At 51.7% G+C, this 21,986-nt stretch overlaps 7 protein-coding genes across 10 annotated transcripts; 2 read left to right on the top strand and 5 right to left on the bottom strand.

The window, feature by feature from the left end:
• Positions 1-1,081: 1,081 nt before the first annotated feature.
• Positions 1,082-2,807, bottom strand: HMPREF1120_05466 (uncharacterized protein). The gene is made up of 2 exons (XM_009159644.1): positions 2,262-2,807; positions 1,082-2,180 (listed from the first exon to the last, which is right to left on the bottom strand). The coding sequence occupies exons 1-2, from the start codon at positions 2,424-2,426 to the stop codon at positions 1,515-1,517; spliced, it is 831 nt and encodes a 276-aa protein (XP_009157892.1). The 5' UTR covers positions 2,427-2,807; the 3' UTR covers positions 1,082-1,514.
• Positions 2,808-3,293: 486 nt separating this feature from the next.
• Positions 3,294-5,576, bottom strand: HMPREF1120_05465 (uncharacterized protein). The gene is made up of 2 exons (XM_009159643.1): positions 5,263-5,576; positions 3,294-5,200 (listed from the first exon to the last, which is right to left on the bottom strand). The coding sequence occupies exons 1-2, from the start codon at positions 5,307-5,309 to the stop codon at positions 3,640-3,642; spliced, it is 1,608 nt and encodes a 535-aa protein (XP_009157891.1). The 5' UTR covers positions 5,310-5,576; the 3' UTR covers positions 3,294-3,639.
• HMPREF1120_05464 (uncharacterized protein) lies at positions 5,531-10,077 on the top strand. Its single transcript, XM_009159642.1, has 2 exons — positions 5,531-7,602; positions 7,657-10,077. Exons 1-2 carry the CDS (start codon positions 7,360-7,362, stop codon positions 8,818-8,820), a joined length of 1,407 nt encoding a protein of 468 aa, XP_009157890.1. The 5' UTR covers positions 5,531-7,359; the 3' UTR covers positions 8,821-10,077.
• HMPREF1120_05463 lies at positions 5,608-13,340 on the bottom strand. 2 transcript variants are annotated; one of them, XM_009159641.1, is made up of 3 exons: positions 12,856-13,340; positions 6,813-12,755; positions 5,608-6,744 (listed from the first exon to the last, which is right to left on the bottom strand). In XM_009159641.1, exons 2-3 carry the CDS (start codon positions 6,862-6,864, stop codon positions 5,798-5,800), a joined length of 999 nt encoding a protein of 332 aa, XP_009157889.1. In that variant the 5' UTR covers positions 6,865-12,755; positions 12,856-13,340; the 3' UTR covers positions 5,608-5,797. The 2 variants fall into 2 exon arrangements, with proteins under 2 accessions (XP_009157889.1, XP_009157888.1); XM_009159640.1 differs by having other exon boundaries at positions 6,813-13,340.
• Positions 13,341-13,571: 231 nt separating this feature from the next.
• On the bottom strand, positions 13,572-15,904 carry HMPREF1120_05462 (uncharacterized protein). Its single transcript, XM_009159639.1, has 3 exons — positions 15,757-15,904; positions 13,663-15,700; positions 13,572-13,609 (listed from the first exon to the last, which is right to left on the bottom strand). Exon 2 carries the CDS (start codon positions 15,580-15,582, stop codon positions 15,247-15,249), a length of 336 nt encoding a protein of 111 aa, XP_009157887.1. The 5' UTR covers positions 15,583-15,700; positions 15,757-15,904; the 3' UTR covers positions 13,572-13,609; positions 13,663-15,246.
• HMPREF1120_05461 (uncharacterized protein) lies at positions 13,830-18,896 on the top strand. The gene is made up of 4 exons (XM_009159638.1): positions 13,830-14,620; positions 14,690-15,713; positions 15,790-16,493; positions 16,541-18,896. The coding sequence occupies exons 3-4, from the start codon at positions 15,998-16,000 to the stop codon at positions 18,292-18,294; spliced, it is 2,250 nt and encodes a 749-aa protein (XP_009157886.1). The 5' UTR covers positions 13,830-14,620; positions 14,690-15,713; positions 15,790-15,997; the 3' UTR covers positions 18,295-18,896.
• HMPREF1120_05460 (D-amino-acid oxidase) lies at positions 18,823-21,958 on the bottom strand. Of its 3 annotated transcripts, XM_009159636.1 has the most exons (5): positions 21,639-21,958; positions 20,993-21,585; positions 20,372-20,814; positions 19,964-20,087; positions 18,823-19,623 (listed from the first exon to the last, which is right to left on the bottom strand). In XM_009159636.1, the coding sequence occupies exons 2-5, from the start codon at positions 21,451-21,453 to the stop codon at positions 19,539-19,541; spliced, it is 1,113 nt and encodes a 370-aa protein (XP_009157884.1). In that variant the 5' UTR covers positions 21,454-21,585; positions 21,639-21,958; the 3' UTR covers positions 18,823-19,538. The 3 variants fall into 3 exon arrangements, with proteins under 3 accessions (XP_009157884.1, XP_009157885.1, XP_009157883.1); XM_009159637.1 differs by having other exon boundaries at positions 20,993-21,958; XM_009159635.1 differs by lacking the exon at positions 19,964-20,087 and having other exon boundaries at positions 18,823-19,408; positions 20,993-21,958.
• Positions 21,959-21,986: the final 28 nt, after the last annotated feature.

Genomic DNA, 21,986 nt, shown 5'->3' with positions numbered 1-21,986 from the left:
GGCCTTTTCCAATATGAAATGGACGAGTCCGTTCGCAGTAGCACTGGTCTGGCGAAGCCCGAGTCATTTCTACTTCTTGGATATTATCATGGATTATTGGGTGCTCAACGGTAGGTGGACTTGCAGGCCGAGTGCCGTGCAGTGAGTGTTTTGTTTCTTTCCTCCCCTTCTGAGGGAGCATGCCAGGTTTTACTTTTATGTACTACTACTACTGCTGCTGCTGCTACTGCTGGGCGGTTGGTGCTCTGTGGCTCTGACTTGCTAACTTTGGGCCTCGTTACCAGTTGAGGCACCGCTGAGGCCAGGTTCTGACTTTAGTTCTGATTCTGATTTCCCGACCTAACTCTGACCTGACTTCTAACTACCTAGGTACTTACTGCAAGGGGGGCCGGGTCCTCATCCGGTTGGGAAAAGTGGAGCGATTGCATTATCACGAAGAGGACGAGGATAGTGAGGTTGAGCCACGAGAATGATATTGATTGCGCTCTGAAGCTGAAGCTGAAACTGGAAGCTGGAAGCTCCGGCCCAAGCCGGAACTCCTCTGACTCTGGAGTCCGAATCTGGACGGACTGGGTTTGAAAGATGATTCCTTTAGAATATCACCAGAGCGGTCAATACGAGTAATAGTGATTTGTATGCTATGTAGTAAGTCCCGACTCCCCAGCCTCAGACTCCCTACTACAGTAGGAGGATATCGTACCTGGCACCTGCTACTGATACTTCTGATCTCTGTTCCTCTAAGACTGTACATGTATATAGACACCATATATGGGATATGCTGGCCAAAGATCGAAGTCCAGATACTATTGAGAGGGACGAGGGAGAGGCGACGTGATATACCTCCTCCTGCTGTATAATGGATATTGTTACCTGTCAGGGCTAACCTGCTATGCGTATGCGTGTGTGTATGCGTATGCCTTTGCCTTTGCCTACTAATATGCTACTGCAATGAAGGAGGTCTGGAGTACTACCGTATGTAGCTTAGGAACCTCTGTTGAGGTGCCATTGCCAGTGCCAGTGCCAGTGCCAGTGGCTCGATAACCAGTCCAGACTGCAATATGCAATGCAATGCATCTTTAAAGGGACGAGCAAGATAAGTTAAGGTATCTTCATTTCATCTGCCTGTCTGCTCTGCGCAGGTTCGTGTTCTCCTCACGATAAAAAGAAGAAACAACAGAAACAGAACAAATCAGACAGACTCTGGAGCTAATTAAGATATTATTAATAATAGGATCAAGGAACTTGGAGTCTTGAATGACAAGTGAGTCTGTCTCCCGATGCATTCCCTTGCGTCCCATGCTCGTAGCCGTACCATACAATACCAGCCAGCCAAACTCATAACAGGACCAAACCACTCAAGCGACTTTCTGGATAATCCATCATGGTCTCAAAGACGCTTGCATCCGTATAATGTTCGTTGACTTGGCAAAAAGCACAAACGCCCTTTCGCTTGACTGAAAAAAGGAAAAGAGAGTAACGGAACCGAGTTCTGTCCAAGTTCTGACGACTGCTGTTTAGTTATCGTTTTGGCTGTTCAGAATCCTCAGGATCGCGAGGAACAGGTTCAAAATGTCGAGATACAAACTGATGCTGGCGGCGATTTCCTCTTCGACATGATAATGGCGCATGACCAACTGAGTATCGACGAGAATGTACCCAGAGAAGATCAAGGCCGCAACGGCACCATAGATCAACTCGACCGTAGACCCATGGGGGAAGAAAGCGGCCATGAACCCAAACAGAATCAACCCCCACAAGGCACCAAACAGATATGGCATCCAGCTCGTGAAATCGTATTTGGTCTGGCACGCGAACAGGGTCAAGGCGACGAAGATGCCCAAAGTCAAAATCAGGGCTTCAAGGACGATGCGCGACTCGAAGAACGACGTGACCACGCTGATACTGTAGGCTTCGAGGCCGGTGAAGGCGGCCAAAAACACGAGATTGGTCGGATACGATTTGCGCTTCCAGTACGTGAGAAGCATAAAGCCGATCGCGCCGAATAGTGACACCCACATCATCCATGGGTTCGTTTGAATCCATTGTCGGTATCCGGTCGACCAAAACGACAACGACGAGAGTCCAGCCGTGAGGAGGAGTTGCACCGTCAAGATGCTGTACACTTTGCGGATGAATGACATGCGTACGTCGATCGTTGCTTCGGCTACAATGACGCCGAACTGTAAAAATCAATTTGTTAGTGTTCTGTTCGTATCCGGATCGTTTCGGATTAATAGTAGGGAGATCGGTGAGTTGCTTACCTTGAAATCGTCGGGCAGATTGTCATCTTCTTGTCGCGGTGTACCGTAGCCTCCTGCTTCCCAGTTCGGTCCTGTAGCTTGGTAGTTCGGAGGCGGCTGCGTGAAGACGCGCTCGTCGAACGAGTCACGCTGAGGGGCGGCTTGATAGCCTGCGGTGGACGGCATGATGGAGGACGAGAAAAAGAGGTTGGATTGTTTGCGATCGATCGAGTAGCAGCAAAAATGGATGAGGTGTTTATATGCGATTGGGTTTCGCACAGCGGATGAGGGTGGAAGAGAGAAGGATGTCAAGGTGAACTTGAAGGCGAAAGGCGATGGAATGATGATGGGTTTAAGGCTGCGGCATCAACATGCGCAGTAATGACATGCCGATGGCTGCGGTTCGGTTGGAGAAGGTTCCAGTGACCACTGACAACGCCGCATCACGTGGGCGGCATCGTAGGGTGACCGCGGAGGCTCATGTGACCAAAAATCATTTGGAGGGGCAAAAAGATGAAAGCGCAAAAATCAAGCATGAATGCACGAACCGCGACTCGAACGCGGGCCTCGAGCATGGGAAGCTCGAATTCTACCCTTAAACTATTCGTGCTGACTTGTTGTCATTTTGAGCTTAATTCCAACACAAAATTTCCCAAAAATGCCCTATGATGGTGTATTATTTTGACGCTAATCTTGCTTTAGTTTGGGCGCCCTCCTTACCCCTCTGCCCTGCCACTTGGAGGCCTGCTACTTCTCCGACACCATACGGACTTCGTAGACTCTGCTGAAGTATATAGCAGATATGTCGCTGACATGGAAATGAAATGATGAATGGCAAGTACAACCTTTAAGGCACCTCCGGAATGATTTTTGGTGAGTTTGTTTTACCCTCGACAAAACGGCTAGGGACCTACAGCAGCTATGAGATTTAAACTGAAATGAGCTTCCTGGTATGTCTTGCGCCGGCCTTTATCGTACCGCAGAATGCGTAAGGTTCTGTACCTACAGTATTGCAGTACCGGCTGTGAACCGGCTTACCAGACGAGCTCCAATCGTGTTCCGAAAGACTTGATGTAGAATAAGGTAGTCTTGACTACTTCGCATTCCATTCCACTACTCCAGACTACCAGTATACGGCCGTCTCAAGTAGGTACCTACATAGGTATATAGGTGGTATCATCATGAGTTCCAGTTGTTCATGTCACTAAGAGACATGAAACCAAGAAACAAATCTCACAAGCATGTGTAAAGACCCTTATACCCAAGCAGACTCCTTGTAATGATGGGGGCCAACTTCCACCCAAACAAGAAATACCCAACTCCTGAAGCTCGACTCTCTTTCAACAGAATAGACCTAATAGCGCTTTTTCCCGACCTCCACTCCAATGAGAAACAAAAATCAATGTGCAACGATGAAAAAGGTGTTTGTGATCAGACAGACAATCATGACAACCACTCCGTAAATCGCCAATGCAAGACTCAACTTGCGGAGTAATTTTCGGCGGAAAGTCCTGGTCCGTCTCAACATACTGACAGCACCAATGCTCAACAATCCCGAGTTCGCAAGAAGCCCATGGCCCTCTGGGTCGCGGTCGCTGCCATTGTCCGATTTGCCCGCCGGGCCATCATCATCGTCGTCATCATGGTCGTCATATCCATAGTCGTCCTCCTCTTTCAGAAGGCGCTGGTGGAGAGGTGAGTCTGGCGAGGAGATCTTGTAATAGAACAAGCCGGGGAGAATAAAGGAAATGGCGGTACTTCCGGTGGAACCGACATAAGCCAAGACAGCTTCCAGACTAGACACGGTCATGGCGACAATGTAGCTGAGGATGATGATGACGGTGGTGATGGCGGCGAAGCGGACCTCACCCATTTCACCGTTGCGCTGCTTCCTCCCTGGCTGAAGCAGAGGAGTGTCACGAGGCGGACTGGAGTCGACGGAAGAAGGCGTCGCCGAAGTAGACCGCAAAACAGACTTCAACTTGTTGCTCGGTCTCCATTTGAGGACGGCATCGACACTCGCTCGGCAAGGATGGACTTGCAACGGGTACGAGAAGACGACCAGCACCACGATCATGGCTTGGCCAATGGTGGTGGACACGGACGGAGCATATTGTGCGACGATGTTACCGCCGACTTCGTTGCCAAAGGACAAATAGCCCGTGATTGCGACCATGATGTAGATGGTGGCGGCGGTCCCGTTGGAAGCAAAGACGACGGAGCTGGTGTGAAAGTGCGAATTGTTGGCAATTTCGTTGAGGATGCTAAACATGTTTTGATGGCAAGTATAGGCGAAGACGATGACGGGGAATGATGATAGTGCAGGAACCGCTCCAGCCCACTTGAAGACGCGCAGAGGGGTTTGGTAGTGTCCATCGGGAAGGGTGTCGTGGGCCAGGAAGTGATAGACGACCAGAATCACCAGATATCCGATCGATATCAGCGCAATCACCGACGTGTACTTCAGCGAGTCAAGTCGACGGAGGAAAGAGAACGGGATGACAACGAGCATGAACGCCGTGATCCAGAAGTGTCGATCCAACATGAACGTTGCGAGCCGATCCTCGTCCACAAAGCCGCGCACAACTCCCGGCATAAGCCCTCCTATGATGATGAGATAACTCACTCCCACGCCGAAACATTTGATGGCAATGGCCGCGTCAAATATCACCGCTGCGTTGGGATATGTGATTTGAGACAGGGCGAAGAAGCTGGCCGATCCTCTTTCCAAGTATGCCGCGCAGCGCGTCTGAAGATATAATCCAAACCCGGCCGTCGCCCCGGCCCACAGTATAACGATTGTCCCTAGCAGGATACCCATGTGCGACATGGCCAGTGGCATCGCGAGCACTCCGGCTCCGACAATCGTGTTGAGGAGGTTGACAACGCTGCTGGTCCATGATGCCTGCCCGACAATGCCTGTCAGGTCACGCTTGTTCCGGGTAGGGGTATGAGGGCGCCTATACAGTCTTAATTAGTAACGGCATATCATGACACCAGTAGTACATCGTCTTGTGCATACCGTCGGGCTCGAGAATGAGGTCTGCTGGAGGAAGAGCTGGAAGCCATCTTGGATGCATGCAAAGGCCAAACGGGGTTCAAGTTGGTGGACGTTATTGTCTTGTCATATCTCCTTCCACGCCGCCGACTGCACGAAGCATGCGAGTAGATTGAGCACTACGCTGGATGTGGGTGAAAGCAAGAAATCAGTCGTAGAGGGAGGGAAAGCGGTGCGTTTGCGAAAAGACGCAATCTGAAGCAAGGATGATATGTATGTCGCAGTTGAGGTTGGACGTTGTTGGCCGATCAGCGGCAGTCCGAGTCCGTCAGTCAGTCGGCAGTGTCACGCCCAGAATGTGGACGCCGAGTCGGCTTCGTGGTCGGATTCCGCATCAGGAGGATTACTAAGCATTCAGTCACGTGGAGAGCCGTGACCGCTTCCATCACGATACAAAACTTGGACTCGGCTATTCGGGCACCACTCACGACGGTAAGATGTATACAAGTTGATGACGGGCTTGTTATTCATGAGAATGCACGTCATATAAGGCAACTTCTTAAAATTGGCCCCATCCAGGCTTCAAAAGTCCCATCACCTCGTCAATCAGCTTATCCGAGTCACTCACAGTTGCCCCGGGCCTCCCTGTCGCATAGGGGCCAATGTTACCGAACAAAGGCACATCTCTAACCGTGCCCGCCAGCACTTCCAAACAGGATCCTCCCTTGATGGGAATCTTTTCCACATCCTGCTGGTGGTGGGCATTGCCTTCCTGAGTTGCTGCTCGGCCGGGCACACTATCAATCTCATTACCCTTGACACAGGCCAGCATGACCTGAGCGACTTCTTCAGGCGTTACCCACTCGTCGCGTGCCTCGCCCTCCTGCTTGACAATCTGCAGTTTATGCGGATTTTCCGTCCACAGCGGCGTTTTGACCACTCCGGGCTCCACGGCCGTGACGCGAATGCCGTGAGACTGCTCCAGAGTGGCAAGTGACCGAACCAGAGCCTGAACACCGTGCTTGGACGCATGGTACATTGGCACAGGGAGCGATGCCGTCTGGCCTGCAATGCTTGCGATGTGCACGATGGATTTGGGATTCGTGGGGCTTGACGGAGGAGAGGCTGCCAGGAAATGGGAGATGGCCATCTGTGTGACTCGAATCGGGTGTGTCAAGTTGATGTCTAGCAGCTTGTATCGTCCGCCCAAGGGATCGTCGACAGACTCCTTCGAGCCCGGCGGATACCAGAAGTTACTCCAGGGCGGCTCGAACACTCCGGCACCGGGACAGACAATGTCGATGGATCCAAAGGACTGCTCGGCTGCCTTGAACATGTCGTTCAGATCCGGCCATGAGGTCACATCCGTCCTCTTGAAGATCGCCTTGTTTGGCGTGGTTTGGTACTGATTCACTAACTCTTGCGCTTCGGGACGCAAAGCCAGGTCTGCAAAGAGGACGTTTGCCCCATGCTGTAACAGCAGACGAGCAAACTCAAGGTTGATGCCTGGCGTTCTCATGTGGTCAGCTGTCTTTTTGCTGGTAAGTTTCTTGGAGTAATATGTAGGTACCAACCTGAACCTGCACCTGTGACAATGGCCGTCTTGCCTTGAATCTGTTGCGCCATATTTTATGGGTTTAAAAAGGAACTGATCCAGTAGAGAACAACCGAGCGTGGTGTTCTCCAGGGACTCACAGATGGTTATATCCCAGATCCTACCTGCTGTCTTAGCACTATTCTTCCTACCCGGACGCCGGACTCCGGCTGACTCTGCATTTTCCGAGTCCAATACACTCCAGCTGTCGTCTATCTCCTGGACAACCTACAGCTGATCCCCGCCTTGCCGATGGGTTCGCCGGCAGGTGGCCCGAGGTTAACTGGGGTTCTGCTGTGGGACACTTTTCCTGGGGTAGGTAGTAGCTGAAAGCGGTATCCCGCTGAGATGACGATCGGAACGCTGAGGTCTGGCGGATCAATGATAATCCGAAGTATGCAGACTAGTACCAAAACAGCAACGTATCCGGATGCCACTGCGGAACCGTTGAGTATATATGAGCAGCACACGAGGGCAGCCAGCTGAGTTGTTTGCTCATCCGCAAATAATCTGCCTGGTCCTTCCAAATGAAGAGTCATCTGTTGTCAGTAGGCCGTCGGGCTGCCTCAACCCTCACCAAAGAGGCCGGTGATATTAGCTCAGTTTTCCCCTCATTATCTGGCAAGAAGCCTGATCCCCTCCCGCCACGCTTTGCAGAGTTGAAGAAGTCATTGATCAGAGGCAATGAAGAAGCCCTGACCGACTCGTGGCATCGGCTTCTGAGTAGCCTGAAAAGAGAGATCGAGGAGATCAGGTCCGAAGGGAGTGATGTAGGTCGCTCTCTTTCATTAGTGTTGCGCTCTGCTAAATGGTACTCTCATTAGATCATACCCAGCATTGAGTATCGAGATGTGGTGGCAGGCACAGTTCCGAAGGAGAAACTCGACGCTCTACGCCATCGGGGTACGGCGGTGATTCGAAACGTTCTGCCTCAGCGGGAAGCCCTAGACCTGAAACAACAGGCAAGGGAATACATCGCTGCAAACAGGTCAAAAGTCAAGGCATTCCCTCCCGACGACCCAGCGGTGTATGAGCTGTACTGGACGCCGGTACAAGTCCGGGCACGGGCTCATCCCAATGTGCTCAAGACGCAAACATTTCTTGCGTCCTTTTGGCACTCGTCCGACCCGAGGTCGGAAATCTCGACAACTTATCCTCTCACATATGCTGACCGATTCCGTATCCGTCAGCCAGGAGACGCAAAGTTCGCTCTGGGCCCGCACACAGATGGAGGCAGCGTCGAAAGGTGGGAAGACCCGGAATACTCGCGGGTCTACCAGTCCATTCTGCAAGGCCGATGGGAAGACTACGACCCATTTGATGCCCGCCACCGGATCGCCGCCCGCATGGATCTGTACAACGGCGCAGGTGCTTGCAGTATGTTCCGATTGTTTCAGGGCTGGCTGTCCATGTCCTCAACAGGACCCGGCGAAGGAACCTTGAAAGGTTGTCCGTTAGTTCGACACGCAACAGCTTACCTGATTCTGAGGCCTTTCTTCGATGTCAAATCCGGCAAGCTGCAATTGGATGCTACGTTTCCGAACTCAGTCCCAGGAGCGTGTCAGGAGTACAACCCGGAAACACACCCTGACCTTGAACTGGAGACGACTATGGTGAGTATGCCACATGTTGAGCCGGGAGACTATGTCGCCTGGCACTGCGATACCATTCATTCAGTCGATAAAGAGCATCATGGCAAAGGTGACAGCAGCGTCCTGTACATCCCCGCCTGTGCCATGACCAAGTCGAACCTTGAGTTTCTGAACAGACAGCGCATGGCTGCTCTGAGGTACAGCCCACCGCCAGACTTCCCAGGCGCGGGAGGTGACGGAGAGCTTGGATTTGTGGGAGCAGTCGATTGGAACCATATCAATGACGAGGGAAAAAGAGCAATGGGACTGGGTAGGAGGAAGTGGGAGATCAAAGATGGCATGAGCGAAGGTGAGGCAAAAGTCATTGAGATGGGGAATAGGATGCTCTTCGGTTGAGCAATCCGGGCTCACAATCATAGGCTTGGTTTCACTCCTCTGTTGGAGGGTAAATCTGGTCTTGTCAGGAGAGGACCCGGCATGTTCTGGCCAATTGCTGAGCAGAGGATGAATTACTGCAAAATGGTCGAGGGAGTTGTGTCTCGGAGACCGGCCATTGTGGACTCAGAATTCCTTGAAATTGCCAACACACCGGTAATCATACTGGCGGGTGCACTGCATGAATATGTGCTGCCCAATTTCTTCCAGGATAGCTTCTCGGGGTGGCTGTTAGGGTACAAGGGTAAAACCGTGCAGCTTGTCGCATGGTTGTTGGACGTATCGAAGATCCATCCCGAGATGTTGTGTGCCTTCACAATGCCGCTCACACGATTTGAAACACAATGCGACAGCGATAATAATAGCTGCCGCAATACTCATAGCCAGCGGCCAGAGCAATGCAGAAGGAGCTGTCACACGTTTCACAGTGCTTGTTGGGCTCGACGGATGCGAGTGTCATTGGGTTGAAGTCGGCGACGTCAATCAACTCGGGACAACGTGGTTGTCGTGGACGCCAACCATCTTTGCCTGCACCGGTGCAAGTTGCGGTGACGAGACGTCGGGGAAAGACTTTTGACAGCTGTCAAGAAATCCCCTATGCAGTGGACTGCATGAAGCAGAGAGTTCGTGTGACACTGCCGTCGAAGGAAAAGCAGGAACATAGCCGCCGGTGCCATGTACCTGCATATTTCACATGCCGGCATCGACTCTCGCCAGCTGAAACTACTGTAAGATAAGATCCAGATGATCGTGAGTCCTCGGGCGTTTCTCCACGTCAAAGGAACCTGGTGTCTGCGTATGTTCCAGGGTATCCCATGCTGTTTGACGTGAAAGGCAGCGGGGAAAGAGAGACACGCAGCCGAGTGTGCCAGCATTGCCGGCTCCGCTGGGATGTTGAGATATTGACCACTGGATACTGCGCTGAACTATTCAGTTCAGCAAACAGGGGTATATCAATATCTCACTGGTTAAAAGACATAGGGGGAATGAAACATGCAGACTGCGTTCATTACAGTTGCAGCAGTGGAAGAGACGGCTCCAGCTGGCTTTCCTGTGTGGCTGCGTCGTTAACAATTGCCGTTAAAAGATGCCATTCTTCTCCCTGTACAAAGCTGCCGAAAGTCGTAGGGCTGACATGGTCTTGGACGAAGTGGTCAAATATTCCGTGGCAGCTAGTCGCCGAATACCTGAACTTTGTGCGTAGGCGAGAATCGGCTGTCAAAATAATGCGACAGTGTGTTGTGTGCTAACGACTGTGGTTGGACATGGGAGAAGAGTTACGACAACTGCATCCACCCTTGACCGTCGTCGAGAACGGTTCCAACGGGCCTCGGCCTTCCATTCCGAACACAGTCGAGCTGTATCACTGTCAGTGACTGTAGGAGTCTCGTGCATTAATAATGTGGAGATGAGAAGCATCTGCAGATTTTGACGTTCTTTGGCTGGTGAGCAGAGGCCGGATCCAATATAGGGGGAATATTAATTCTCCAATTATGCAACGTAGAAATGAGTGTAAAAAGTACGGAACTGCTCCCTCATACCTCGCTGGATGGAAGGAAAAAAGAAAGACGGGACAATTGAAAGGAGCCACGAGCACGCGGGTGACACAAGCGGTGACACGACTGACAGCCGTGACAGGCGCTCCGCCAGCCCGAACATGGATGAGGTAAGATATTTCAGAACGCGGATGCTGGAGGGACCTGTATCAGGGGACGGCCCAAACAGCAAAATCTGCACCTAGAGCCGCATGGCCGTGACGCCCAGGATTTGTAGACTTTGTTGCATCTCCATGAGCGTTGTGGCAGTGTCCAGTGAAATAACACAACGCGCCTGCAGGTGCGTGGATAAATGCAGGAACATATCGCTAAGTATGATGCAGAGGTTGAGGCGGGCTGAGCTGAGGCCTGCATGGCGTTTGGACCTCGAACTCGAACCTGCATAGCCGGCTCCTTGTCCTCCATGCAGTACCGTCTTTAGCTGGAGTTACTTAGCGAAAGACGGCAGACCGCGGGAACAAGCATGTCCGTCGGCAAGAATACCTGCATAGTCATTCTGGATGTCTCACAACCTGACTCAAGAAGCTTCCTGGTCAGATTTGCGGCCGTCCGAGTGTCGTCCGGAAGATATTCGATAAGCGAAGGCTGATCATGGCTCATGGCTTGCAATCTGAAACGGCTGGCGGCGAAAGAGCGTGGGGGAGACATGTCACCCGCGAAGTGTTGTAGTCCAGGACCGCCTATGTTGTAGGAATATAGACACCGTATGGAATGCTTCTTGACTGGCATTTTACCATATCGTCCCGTAGATTGAAACGTTGTCCACGCCGATTGTGTATGGACAACCTCTTTAGACGCGGCATGTTCTCAGTTATCACAAATGTTGGGCATCCATCATGAACTTCGTCCGCCTGTGCCGTCCGAGCCCGAAAGTGAATTGAATGCCATCGCAATCTACGTGTGCCCTTCAGACCAACTCATCTCGCCAGGGAATCCTTGATAGCAGGTGTTGTTTCAGCCCCTTCGGCATCCAGAAATCGCCTTCTGCCTGAGCCGCAAGTGACTCCCACACGAGTTGATATGGTCTGTGGCCTTTTGTGCGGACGTGACTTCAAGACTATGAGCCAGACGAGCGAGCCCTGGCCGACCTGTGCCATGCCGACTACGCCTTTGCATGGTCGTCAAGGAGCATCCTTGTAGCTCAATCCCGGCACGTTGTTCGACTGTGGCCTTTTCAATGCGTCCAACAGTGACCAGCAGACAGTATAGCTGGTTTACTGATACTACCATGTCGCTACCAATAATGCCGTCGTAGGCATGCTACACTGCATGCATCTTCGCCGCGCTAGAGTAAGCCACTCGACCGGGAGGCGCGAAAATGCGCATAGCTCGTTGCCGGCAGCTCAGCGTGATAATGCTAGGCCTCTTTCTTACCAAGCTCTTTGTAGGATGATACGTTGTTGCTCGAAGGGTGCTAAGACTGTGATTTGGCGCGAGTGATAAATTGGCTTTGCCAAACTGGAGTAACGATAGCCGTGATGCTAGCGATGCTCGAAGCGACATCGGACAAAACCCTGGTCCATAATCTTCCCCTGTTGGCAAGGGATCATGTCCTCTCCTCCGGGGTAGGTGGCCAGCTGGTGCTGATAGACCTTGCAGATGATCTCGCAGCGGTCTGGCACAGTTGTGCCAGACAGAAGTTGTACTGTGTCGAATGCTTGCCTCCCACTTTAGCAGAAACACCAGACGACGGCGCTCAACTCAGCGTTGCTGCTACGTATCCTGGCTATTTGGATCATCAATGGATTCAAAATCCGAGGTTTGCAAGGTGGTTCCAGAGCCAGCATTGGCAGTCAGGTTCGGTCAGTTGAGCCCATGACAAGTCTCCGGGCAATGCAATGTAGTCCCTTCGATCTGAATGCACGTGCTTGAACGAGGGGCTGCCGTGTTCGTCTTCGTTGCAAATGCTCCCAGGAGGATGAGAATGTTCAAATGAATGTTGAACGGGCGTAGCCCAATACCACTTTCCTTGAAGCGCCAGGCTGCCTGATCAACATTTTGGTGCCAATTGGTGCCTTGGAGAAGCCTTTGGGATTAGCGCCATGCGGATTAGTGCCATGCAAATGAGAGGGGGACATATAGTCAGGGTTCGGATGGTACGACGGAGTCTTTCGAGCTCTCAGGTTCCAAAACTGCCCGATCCGCTAAGATGAACGCCGGAAATCGTGGTTCTATTGCTTTGTTCTTCGGATGTGTGCTTGGTATCTTGAATACTGAGCGGGTCATGCTATCGTGATCGCACCTGAGGCAGCGATCGGCAGGTGCGAGTAGAGGATCCAAGGACGCGTTGAAACAGCTTTTAACTTTCGACCATTGTGGGTTGTGGGAGAGTCCGAACTTCTGGACAACAAAACTTCAGTAGTAGTAGTAGCATCACTGTATCACCATCATAGTGCGGCCAAGGCCATATTGACACAGGTGGATGAATCCCCATTCTTACCATATCTCAGACATTTTGTTGTTTATATCACACGCGAGAAAGCATAGTAGTGGTCCCGACTGGACACTGCGTGACTGCCGTCTTCTTCGCCCTTCATCGCGTGGACCACGATTCTCAGTTGCGTGCTATCGTCCACTCGGAAACGACCAGTGGGTTTCACTGAATGGCGTATGCAGGACCGGACTCTAGGTAGCGATGGACCCGAGCAATCGCCTGGCAGGCGTCCCGTTTCAACCTACCAGCACGCGTGAGGTGGTGTGCCTTTTGTCCCACGAAAAGGGATGACAGGTGGTCCCATCGCGGACACCCGCCGTTTCGGGTTGCGATTGGCACTGGCTCGGGTAGCAGAGCTGGTTCAAGAGTAATAATAATATAGGCAACGGCCAACAACGACCGATGGACTCTCCACGGCACAGTCTGCTGGCAGAGTGGACTGTGACAAGCAAAGAGTGGTTGGTGGGAATGAGCAGAATTGCAGGTTAGGGGGAAAACTCGCAGCAGGGGAAGAGGCTAGGGGCTATCAGGCAGTTAGCTAAGCAGCACTGTGTACTAGGAAAGAGTCCGCGTGCGTGCTACTAGTAAACTACAATGGCCGGATTCGAAAAGAACGTCGGAGGGGCTATTACCAGAAATAGACTAGCGTTGCCTCTTTTACAGCCTTCACAACCTATTTCACGTATTTTACACTACTTGGCGCGGAAATGACCAATAATCCTTGGGCTACGAGGACTATTTATACCGTATTGTAATGTGGCTAGTGTTGTTAGTCAACCAGAGAGACCAATCAGAAGTCTTCAACACCCCCACCGACGTTAATTTCGAATCCGGCCGTTGTACACTCTGCTAGCAAGCTACCAAATAAACCCAAGCGGCCCAACTACATTTCCGCCTTGCCCGGCTGGGACTGGCGCCCTGATGATCTACCGTAGAATCTCGTGTGGCTTCTTTCATCCCGGATTCCCTGCGCCTGCGCCTGCGCCTGCGCCTGCGCCTGCGCCTGCGCCAGCCATTGCTGTTTTCCTTTCTATTCTTCCACTACTACCACCCTACAGTAGTAACCACTTCACACCGGCGAAACTCTCGTCACCTTCGCTCTCGCCTGTGCCCCGAACGGGCCCTAAGCACGAAATGGAGCTGGTTGCCCCTTTTCACCGGTAGCATCGTCCATCAATTGGAACTACCGCTGTGTACTGTACAGCTCCGACGGACCATGCCCTCCACGTCGTTGAGCTCCTGCGTCATGCTTCCTGGCGTCGTGGTGGCTTGTCCTTCGATGTCTCTCTCAGAGCGGAGTTTGCTCATGCATCAACTTGGCCGTACATAGGATACTGAGGTAGCCCCTTCATGGTAATATTTTTTGATGTTATTTTTTTATGGGATAGGTCGAATCACTTCCTGCCGGCTCCACGTCGATCGTTGTCGATTGGCTGAGAAGACGGGAAAAGACACAACTCACGGGTCTCCCAACTGGGAAAATGATCGGGCCGTCCATACCAGAAAGAAACTGGGTCAAGCTGCTCCAGCTTTCAGCATCTGTATCAAAAAGATAGAATATGGTCTGATAACCTGAAACCTGCACTCTGCAAGAGCTGGGCTACATCTACATCATACTGTCGGACCCATTTTCCGTCAATTCTTTCAATATCGGACAGTCACCTGTCATCGACGTCCCAAGCAGGAGATCTGGGATGTACTGCACTAGGTCAATACTAGGCATTCAATGCACCCCTCCGACCGCCTTTGGCTGCCGAGAGTAGCAAAGCAAGTAAGTGGTCCACTCTCAGTCCGCTAACAAGTCGCTGCTAGCTGGCGTTGCTGAAGCCCAAATGATCAGATAACAAACTAGACCACCTCGGGCGCCGGAGGCATAGCCCGCTATACCAGCTGTGGGAACAGGCCGCCCATACTAGCCTTGGTCTTGTTCACACCCTGGTTCCGAGGACGAGGTCCCGGGCTGTGGCTTCCGCCCACGCAATGCAGGCGATCCACTGGATTCCCGCTAACATTGCCGGCCTCGGTCCTCTGCAGAGTCCACCCCGTTCCTGACGATGAGCTAGCCCCATCAAATCTCCTCGCCTGCTCCTTTCTCACACTACCCTAGACCTCCACCGATACTGTACCTCTCCATGGGTCAGTATCCCTGTTGTTGTCACTTCGCGACTTACGGGGTTGTTTTTGGAGCGAGCCCGCCTCAGACGCGTCTTTGCTCGGAGGCACAGCACCGCTATGGCGCTTCAGGCTAGGTTGTGCGTTGGACCCGGTATTCTGCTTTCAAGCCTTGCCGGCACGTTGGACCACTTGTGACCCCTGTTCCGGGTCCTCACGTCGCCAGGTCTCCAGGAAAGTTGCGCTGCTGAGCCCTAGCTCCTCGACGTCGACGATGGACTGAGACTATGGAGTACCCTGTATCAACAACCCCGTCTTCTTATGGTCCACCACGACTTGTTCGGATATCCCTACCCACAGCATGAAGTGCTCTTTTCCTAAATATCTCTTCGGTCTGTGACATTTGACGGAAATGATATTCCAATCGTCCTCATATCCTTTTGCTTTGTATACTAGCTTTTCTGCGCCAATCCATTCTTTTTTGTCTTCCTTACATACGCGATCATATGGTCGTCTATGTCGAGCTTGCATAAAGTCGATCTGCTTGATGCTACTCGATGACTCGGTGATCTGATCTTCCTGGCACGTCAAATGAGCCACTCGTCGCAAGCTTCGCTGCATAGATAGCTCTTGGACGTGTATATCAAACAACACTCCGACAGCTTAGTGCTGAGGCACTTTCGCCTGCGAACGGACTTTTCTCGTTGGCAATTGATATCTTGGACTCTTGCGCACTCAGCTGCTCATTGTTGGTAAGAATCAAGTCTTGTAATAACCTTTGGTACCGGCGCTTGCCTGGATTGAAATGGAATTGACCCGCGCTCCCAGAGTGAAACGGCTATCAAGTGTGCCTTCGAGCCAAATATATCCTCGCTATCCTCAATCGCTGAAACATTGTTCACCATCCTGAAAGACATCCAGCTCGAAATCCAAAGGTGTCCTCTGCTAGAATTTTGAATGAAAGATCTACCGTCTGTGCGGTTATACGCTTGGGGCATATGACAGCTGTCATTCGGCGCACTACGTCACAACAGAGATGGGCCGATTTCCCTGGGGCCAAGGGCAGGCGAAGCAAGGCGGCGACAAGATCCAATCCTTCACCCAGGATAGGTTGTCGAAAGATAATACCGAAAACTGGAGACATGGCTTGAATGACCTGATAAGGGAGCACAGTTTTGGATCGGGCACGAGCGAAGGGTCACCAAGTCATGGCAAACGTTCTCGAACAAATACTCTCACTTCGTCCACCTCGTTTTATGCCCGGTCAACCTCGGATGTCTCAAATGGTGTTACTTCCAGGCCTCCGTCGCGGCCAGGCTCTCGTGACTCAAGCTCCCAAGCACCAGAACGACACGACAACCCGGCCAAAAGTCTTTTGTCCAAAGGAACTCGTATCTTGAGACGACAGGGAAGCAAGTTGAGTCTTCTGCCTTCTCCGACGGAAGACAAGACCATCATTGTTAGTGACCGACGGGATGGCCCAGTGTCTCCTGTTAAGGTGCTCCAGCGGCAATTCACGTCGAGCTCACAACGTAAGTATACCTCGTCAGAACCGAAGGGTTTTGCTAATCTTCCTCAGGACATGGCGTGAAAAAAAGCATATCGACCCCTTTCGCATTCCAACATCTATCTCATGGAGACCAAGCCCACTTTCAGAGTCTCGACAATGTTACAAAAGTAGAGCTGTTCAATGCTATTCAGGCGGATCAGCAGCCTGATCAACATGTCCGCGGGATTCCGATAACGGACTTGCCCACGCAAGAGACTGAATCTGTCGCCCATGTCGGAACAGATGAACCAACCTCGCCAACGACGAGTGCCATTCCCTATCTACCCATTACCCCGCCTCGTCCGTTACCACCACCCAAAAATGATGGTCCGGTCTCGCCATACAGCTCCTCGGATATTCGATTGTCCCGGTCAACGGAAAACTTTTCCCGTCCGACCAGGGTTTCTATGAACTCTGGTGACCTCCCTTCACCGACTACGACCATTTCAGCTCGACTAGCAGCCTTGAGTCCCATCAACCGGAACGTCGCTCCAGTTAAGCCACTCCCGCAACTTCCAGACGTGGTACATGCTGTCTCCACCACTGACGATATTGCACTTCCGCTCAGGAGTGCCCCTCTACCTTCCCTACCGAAGGAGGAGCCAAACGCGAAGGAAGAGGGAAATACTTCACAGGTCCTCGGACAGAGCACGGATACCACGCCGTCTCCTCTGCTGGATTTCCCCGTGCCCCTCTCTTCAGTCCAGCGGAAAAGGCGAAGCCAGTCATCCGGGGAGATTAACTTTGATATCGCATTCTGCACCGCCGCCTCAGATTTAGTTGGCGCTGAAGCACCTGCGCTTGACAACGAGGAAGATGACAGGAGTCAAATATCTGATAACCGCATCTCCGTTGGAGTGAAAGACATCCAGCTTGAAGACTGGGAAAATGCTATTGACTTCTCTTGGGACTATGAAGCAGAGATTGAAGATATCCTCTGCGCAAGCCATTTGGATGCGGCAACCGATGTTTACAAAGCTCCGAGCGTTCAACATGAGAATTTCCTGCTTGTTGGACAGCACGCGGTTGACGAAGCCTCATCTTCTACGTCAACTCCTCTGATGATGCAAGCTGTTTACAAGCCACTAAACCTGGAGACAAACCAGCCTGTTTCGCATCACCGTTACCATAGCGAACCGCCGTCACCGTTGTTTGGCCTGGGAATCGAGGCTGTCCAGGAAATGTCCAGAGTTGCATATGCCGGACACGACAATCGACATGTCGAGCAAGGTGTCAACCATTTTGATTCCACTAATGTGCTCCGTCCAAATCTTGCGCGGAGCACCTACTCGTCCATGAGCAAGTCAAGCTCGCAGGAGAGCATTATCCTCTCCATCGCCTCATCCATCATTGGCACACATCGATCGTCGAACTCTAGCACGAGTATGTCCGACCTTATCCACCTAGCCAATCTTGGAGAATCATTGGAGAACCTCAAACCAGATGTTAGGGGTTCTCGTGGTCCTATGGAGAACCGTGCCAGAGAGGGAAGTCAAGACACCATTCGCGAAGAACACGCTGGAGAGACCAATGATGCAACTGAAGCTCCCGCTACTTCAGTGCAGCAGACTGAAACAAATGGTCTCCACAAACATCATGACCGTGGCGCGTCAGCACCTCTTGTCTATATCCCCGAAAGAAAGTCATCGAAGCTGCCAGAAGCAAGGGCTGAAACTGAAACTTCACAGATTCACTGGCGAAAGCGTGCGGGGACAATGAACTCTCGACCTCGAGGCAATACTCGCGTCTCCTACTCTCTGTTCCCTACCACATCACCAAGGTGAACGAACTTGGCCACGACATATATTGCTGTATATGTTCATTCACCACAGTCTATTGCTATCTTGGCTGGTAGCATTTTCGACATTTTCCTTTCTTGGGCATGATTTAATGATTAGGGGTGTTACACTTTTGCAACATGAAAGACTACGAATCATTATGATTTTCTGGGGGCTACGGATCCTATTCTTTTTAACTTTCGGCGCGCGTTGGGTTACACTTGGGAACAAGCGGCACAAGGTCGGGATGGGCTTGGTATGCGGAATGACAGAGTGAAAAAAGCTGTGTTCATTGCGGGTTATAAAAGTTAGCTTAGCTGGGCATGAATGAGGAAGGGCAAAGGTGTTTGGACGAAAGGGTCCGGGGACTACTGGACTGTCAATGCTTGCCACGATGGCAGAAGGTGGGCATGGATTAACTTTAAAACTGGGAATGGGGAGGAGTTACACCGTGCAGATTGAGCAAGTGGAAATTAAATATTTGCTTTCCAATCGGCGGATCGAACATCGAACAAGCAAGGTTTTGTCAAAGTGTTGGTGTCGTATCAGCATAGCAATCTGAAGTTCTTGAAGCCTTGGTAGAAAACAAGTCATGTTACTTAAATATCTCTACCTGTCAGGACTCAGAGCCATCTCCGTCTACGTTTCATTATTGCCGGTGTCCTCGGGAACGGTGTTGGCACATGGCGCCTGTCCGCGGGCTGGCTGGACCTCTATCTTTCTGCGACACGGCATTATATCTATCCTCTTTACAACTCGACAATTCTGACACATTTAGCACCAGCACCAGTACCAGTACCAGTACCCATAACATCGTGGACTCGTCTCTCGTCTTTTCTGCTGGTTCGTGATCTATTTCTATTCCATCTTCCATCCTTTGTGTCCTTTGCCGTTTGTGTTGTTTTGTTTCTTTCTTTCTCAGAAGCCTGCCAATCAAGGCGTGCAGAGTTCGATTCGACTCGGTCGTGTCTGTCGAACGTTCGAATGTTTTGATGATATCGTATCATTGGCATTGGCATTGCTGATCCAGAGAACGGCGGGTGAGGGTGTAAATTAAAGTATTGTAAAGAGCAGTCGTGTAACATGGTGTGGGTGTGGGTGTGGGTTACTAGTATTCGACCTAATCTTGGTTATTCATATGATGTAGCGCAGAATGAGATAGTCCTAAGCAAAGCAAAGCAAAGCAAAGCAAGGCAAGCCCCTTTCGCGTTTGATTTGCAGGTTCCCTTCGGCACTGGCATATGTAGAATTTATAGTTTCGATTTGACGGTCGATGTCGATGTCGACGATGACTCGGATTTCTTTAGGAGATTGACGGCGTGGGCGGCCATGCCCCTTTATACGTGTCAGTGTCAGTCAGGTAAACGAATGAACAGGTCGGAAGTGTGGGTGTGTCTGTGTGTGTGTGTGTGTGTGTCTGTGTGTGTGTGTGTGTGTGTGTGTGTGTATGTGTGGTATACCCGAGCCATGCCGGTGGTGGGTGGTGTGTTCACCAGACTTGGTGGGTTCAATGATTGGCCCAGCAACCCCCCAAAGGGTGATGCTAGTGTGGGTATGGTACTTTGCGAGGTGGAAGTGGAAGATGAGGAGACAAAGGGAAAGGGGGGCAAAAAGGACAAGGGAAAGGTTTCCCGGGCAATCAGATGGAATGATGGAACTCGCACATGAAACATACCATGATGATTGATAACCGGCCCCTGAAGCGCCGTAGTTGTGAATGACGAGGCGGTCCTTCTGCGCCTGACCCTGGTGGGTTTTGCGCTTTTCTAGGGATAGGCGAGCACCTCCTTTTCGGCTTGCTATGTATGGGAAAAGGAAAAGAGGTTACTGTACTGTAGATAGAGGGAGGGATTGTTGATAAGATTGTGAGATGAGAGCCACTGATATTAGGTGTGGGTTTGGGTTTGATGCGGAAGAGGAGAACAACAGAGACCAACGAAGGTCGACGAACGGCACCCTGGTGACCTGGAGGGACAACTAGTCCGTCAAGAAGAGGGGGAGATAATAAGAGGGATGACACCGTGTAATTTTGCAGATGCTCTCTTTGCTCGTTGCAAAGCATGAGAGAAAAGAGAAAACTCACGTCTCAAGCCAACATTGTGACTAATAACTTGTAGATCTTCCGGCCTGCCCAGCTCCGGTGCCAACGCACAGCAGCGTTGCTTGATGCGCTCGGCCAGTTCGAGATCCGGCTCGGCGGTCCAGTCGTTGTCTCTGCGCACGCCGCCGATGATGACGCCGCCGCCCAAGGGCCGCGGGAAGACGTGGGCAAACTCGTTGTCCCACGCGGCCGACGTCTGGACGTACATGCGCTTCAAGGGCTCCTTGGGCTGTGCGATCAGAAGTGTCTGGCCTTTGGTCGGGTACACGGCTTCGTCGTCGACGCCGCCCAGCTTGCGTGCGCCTAGACCTGTACAGTTGAACACGGCGCGGGCGTCCGGGAAGTCGTTGAGAAGGGCGTCGATGTGGTGGTAGTGGCGGCGAAGGAAGGTGACTTTTTTGGATTGCAGAAGTTGTGTTTGAAGCCTAGACAGGCGAAAAGAAGGATTAAAACCAGTTCAACTTTGGTCATGGTAAGGATCTCGATAATAGTTCAGCCCTCAAGGAAACGACCATCGGAACCCGGGCCGACGGTAGGATCACAGTCAAAGTGCACGCGCCATAGACGATCCCTGGTCGCTTCAGGAGAGAACCATAAACTTACCAACTAAGATACACCGTCGTATTGATCATAAACGACGCCATGTCCAGCCCAAAGACGGCTCCAGGAGGTAATTCATTCTCCGGAACCTCCTTGACGCCTCCAATGTGCTCGGCGTACCACAGGCCTTTGCGGCGCGTCTCGTCCGTGTCGTAGAGGACCCTCAGCGGCAATGGCTCGATCCCGCTTTCGGGCGATTGTGCGGCAATCTCGATGAAGCGAGAATATGTCGCCCGGTCGTACTCGGCGAATTGGTTGGGTTCTTTCTCAAAAGAATGCCAGTTCGCCCCGGCCCACGGAGACGTGTATTCGGTCGCGGATGTGTAGCCTGGCATGTACTTGGCCACCACGGCGATGGTGGCCGAGGGAAATGCGCGGTGTAGCTCGACTGCCGTGGTGAGTCCGGCAACCCCTGCACCGAGGACGACGAAGTCGGTAGGTGAGGATGAGGATGCCATTGTCATGCGGCCTGTTGTTGATTGTTGCTGGCTGCGAGTGATGATCGCCTATAGTGGAGGACTCCTCAAGCTGGTATCAAATATAGCGATATACAATCGAACTGTCTATTCAAGTTGAACTTGTAGGATTTGGCTGACCTAACTCCAAGAGTCAAGCCGTTGATTCTGGCAGAAAGATAAAGGAACCCTACCTCGAAATCGTCCGGACGGCCAGCTTTATCTTGATACCATTAAGGGGGAATCTCCATGCTATTGACGCACATATCAAATACCAATGCACGTTGGGTCTCGGACCTTGCGCGCCCTTCCACAAAGCTGAGATCGGATCAATCGAGGAGTTTCCCGACGCGATTCGATGCCGGCCATTGATGTGGTTGGATGGCCAGAGAGATAGTGTAGTAGCTCTCTATGACAAGGCTCGATTGGGATATTGGTGGTCTGACCGTGGAACCGCGGGCCATTTAATATCGCCTGGTTATTTTCCGCAGTACTCAAAGGACGAAACATAGTACAGCAGAGGCAGTCATAGATCTTGTGTC

The sequence above is a fragment of the Exophiala dermatitidis genome (genome assembly GCF_000230625.1).
Source record: "Exophiala dermatitidis NIH/UT8656 unplaced genomic scaffold supercont1.4, whole genome shotgun sequence".
Lineage (NCBI taxonomy): Eukaryota > Fungi > Ascomycota > Eurotiomycetes > Chaetothyriales > Herpotrichiellaceae > Exophiala > Exophiala dermatitidis.
The sequence above is the reverse complement of the archived record's forward strand: the minus strand, read 5'-3'. Positions and strand labels throughout refer to the sequence as shown.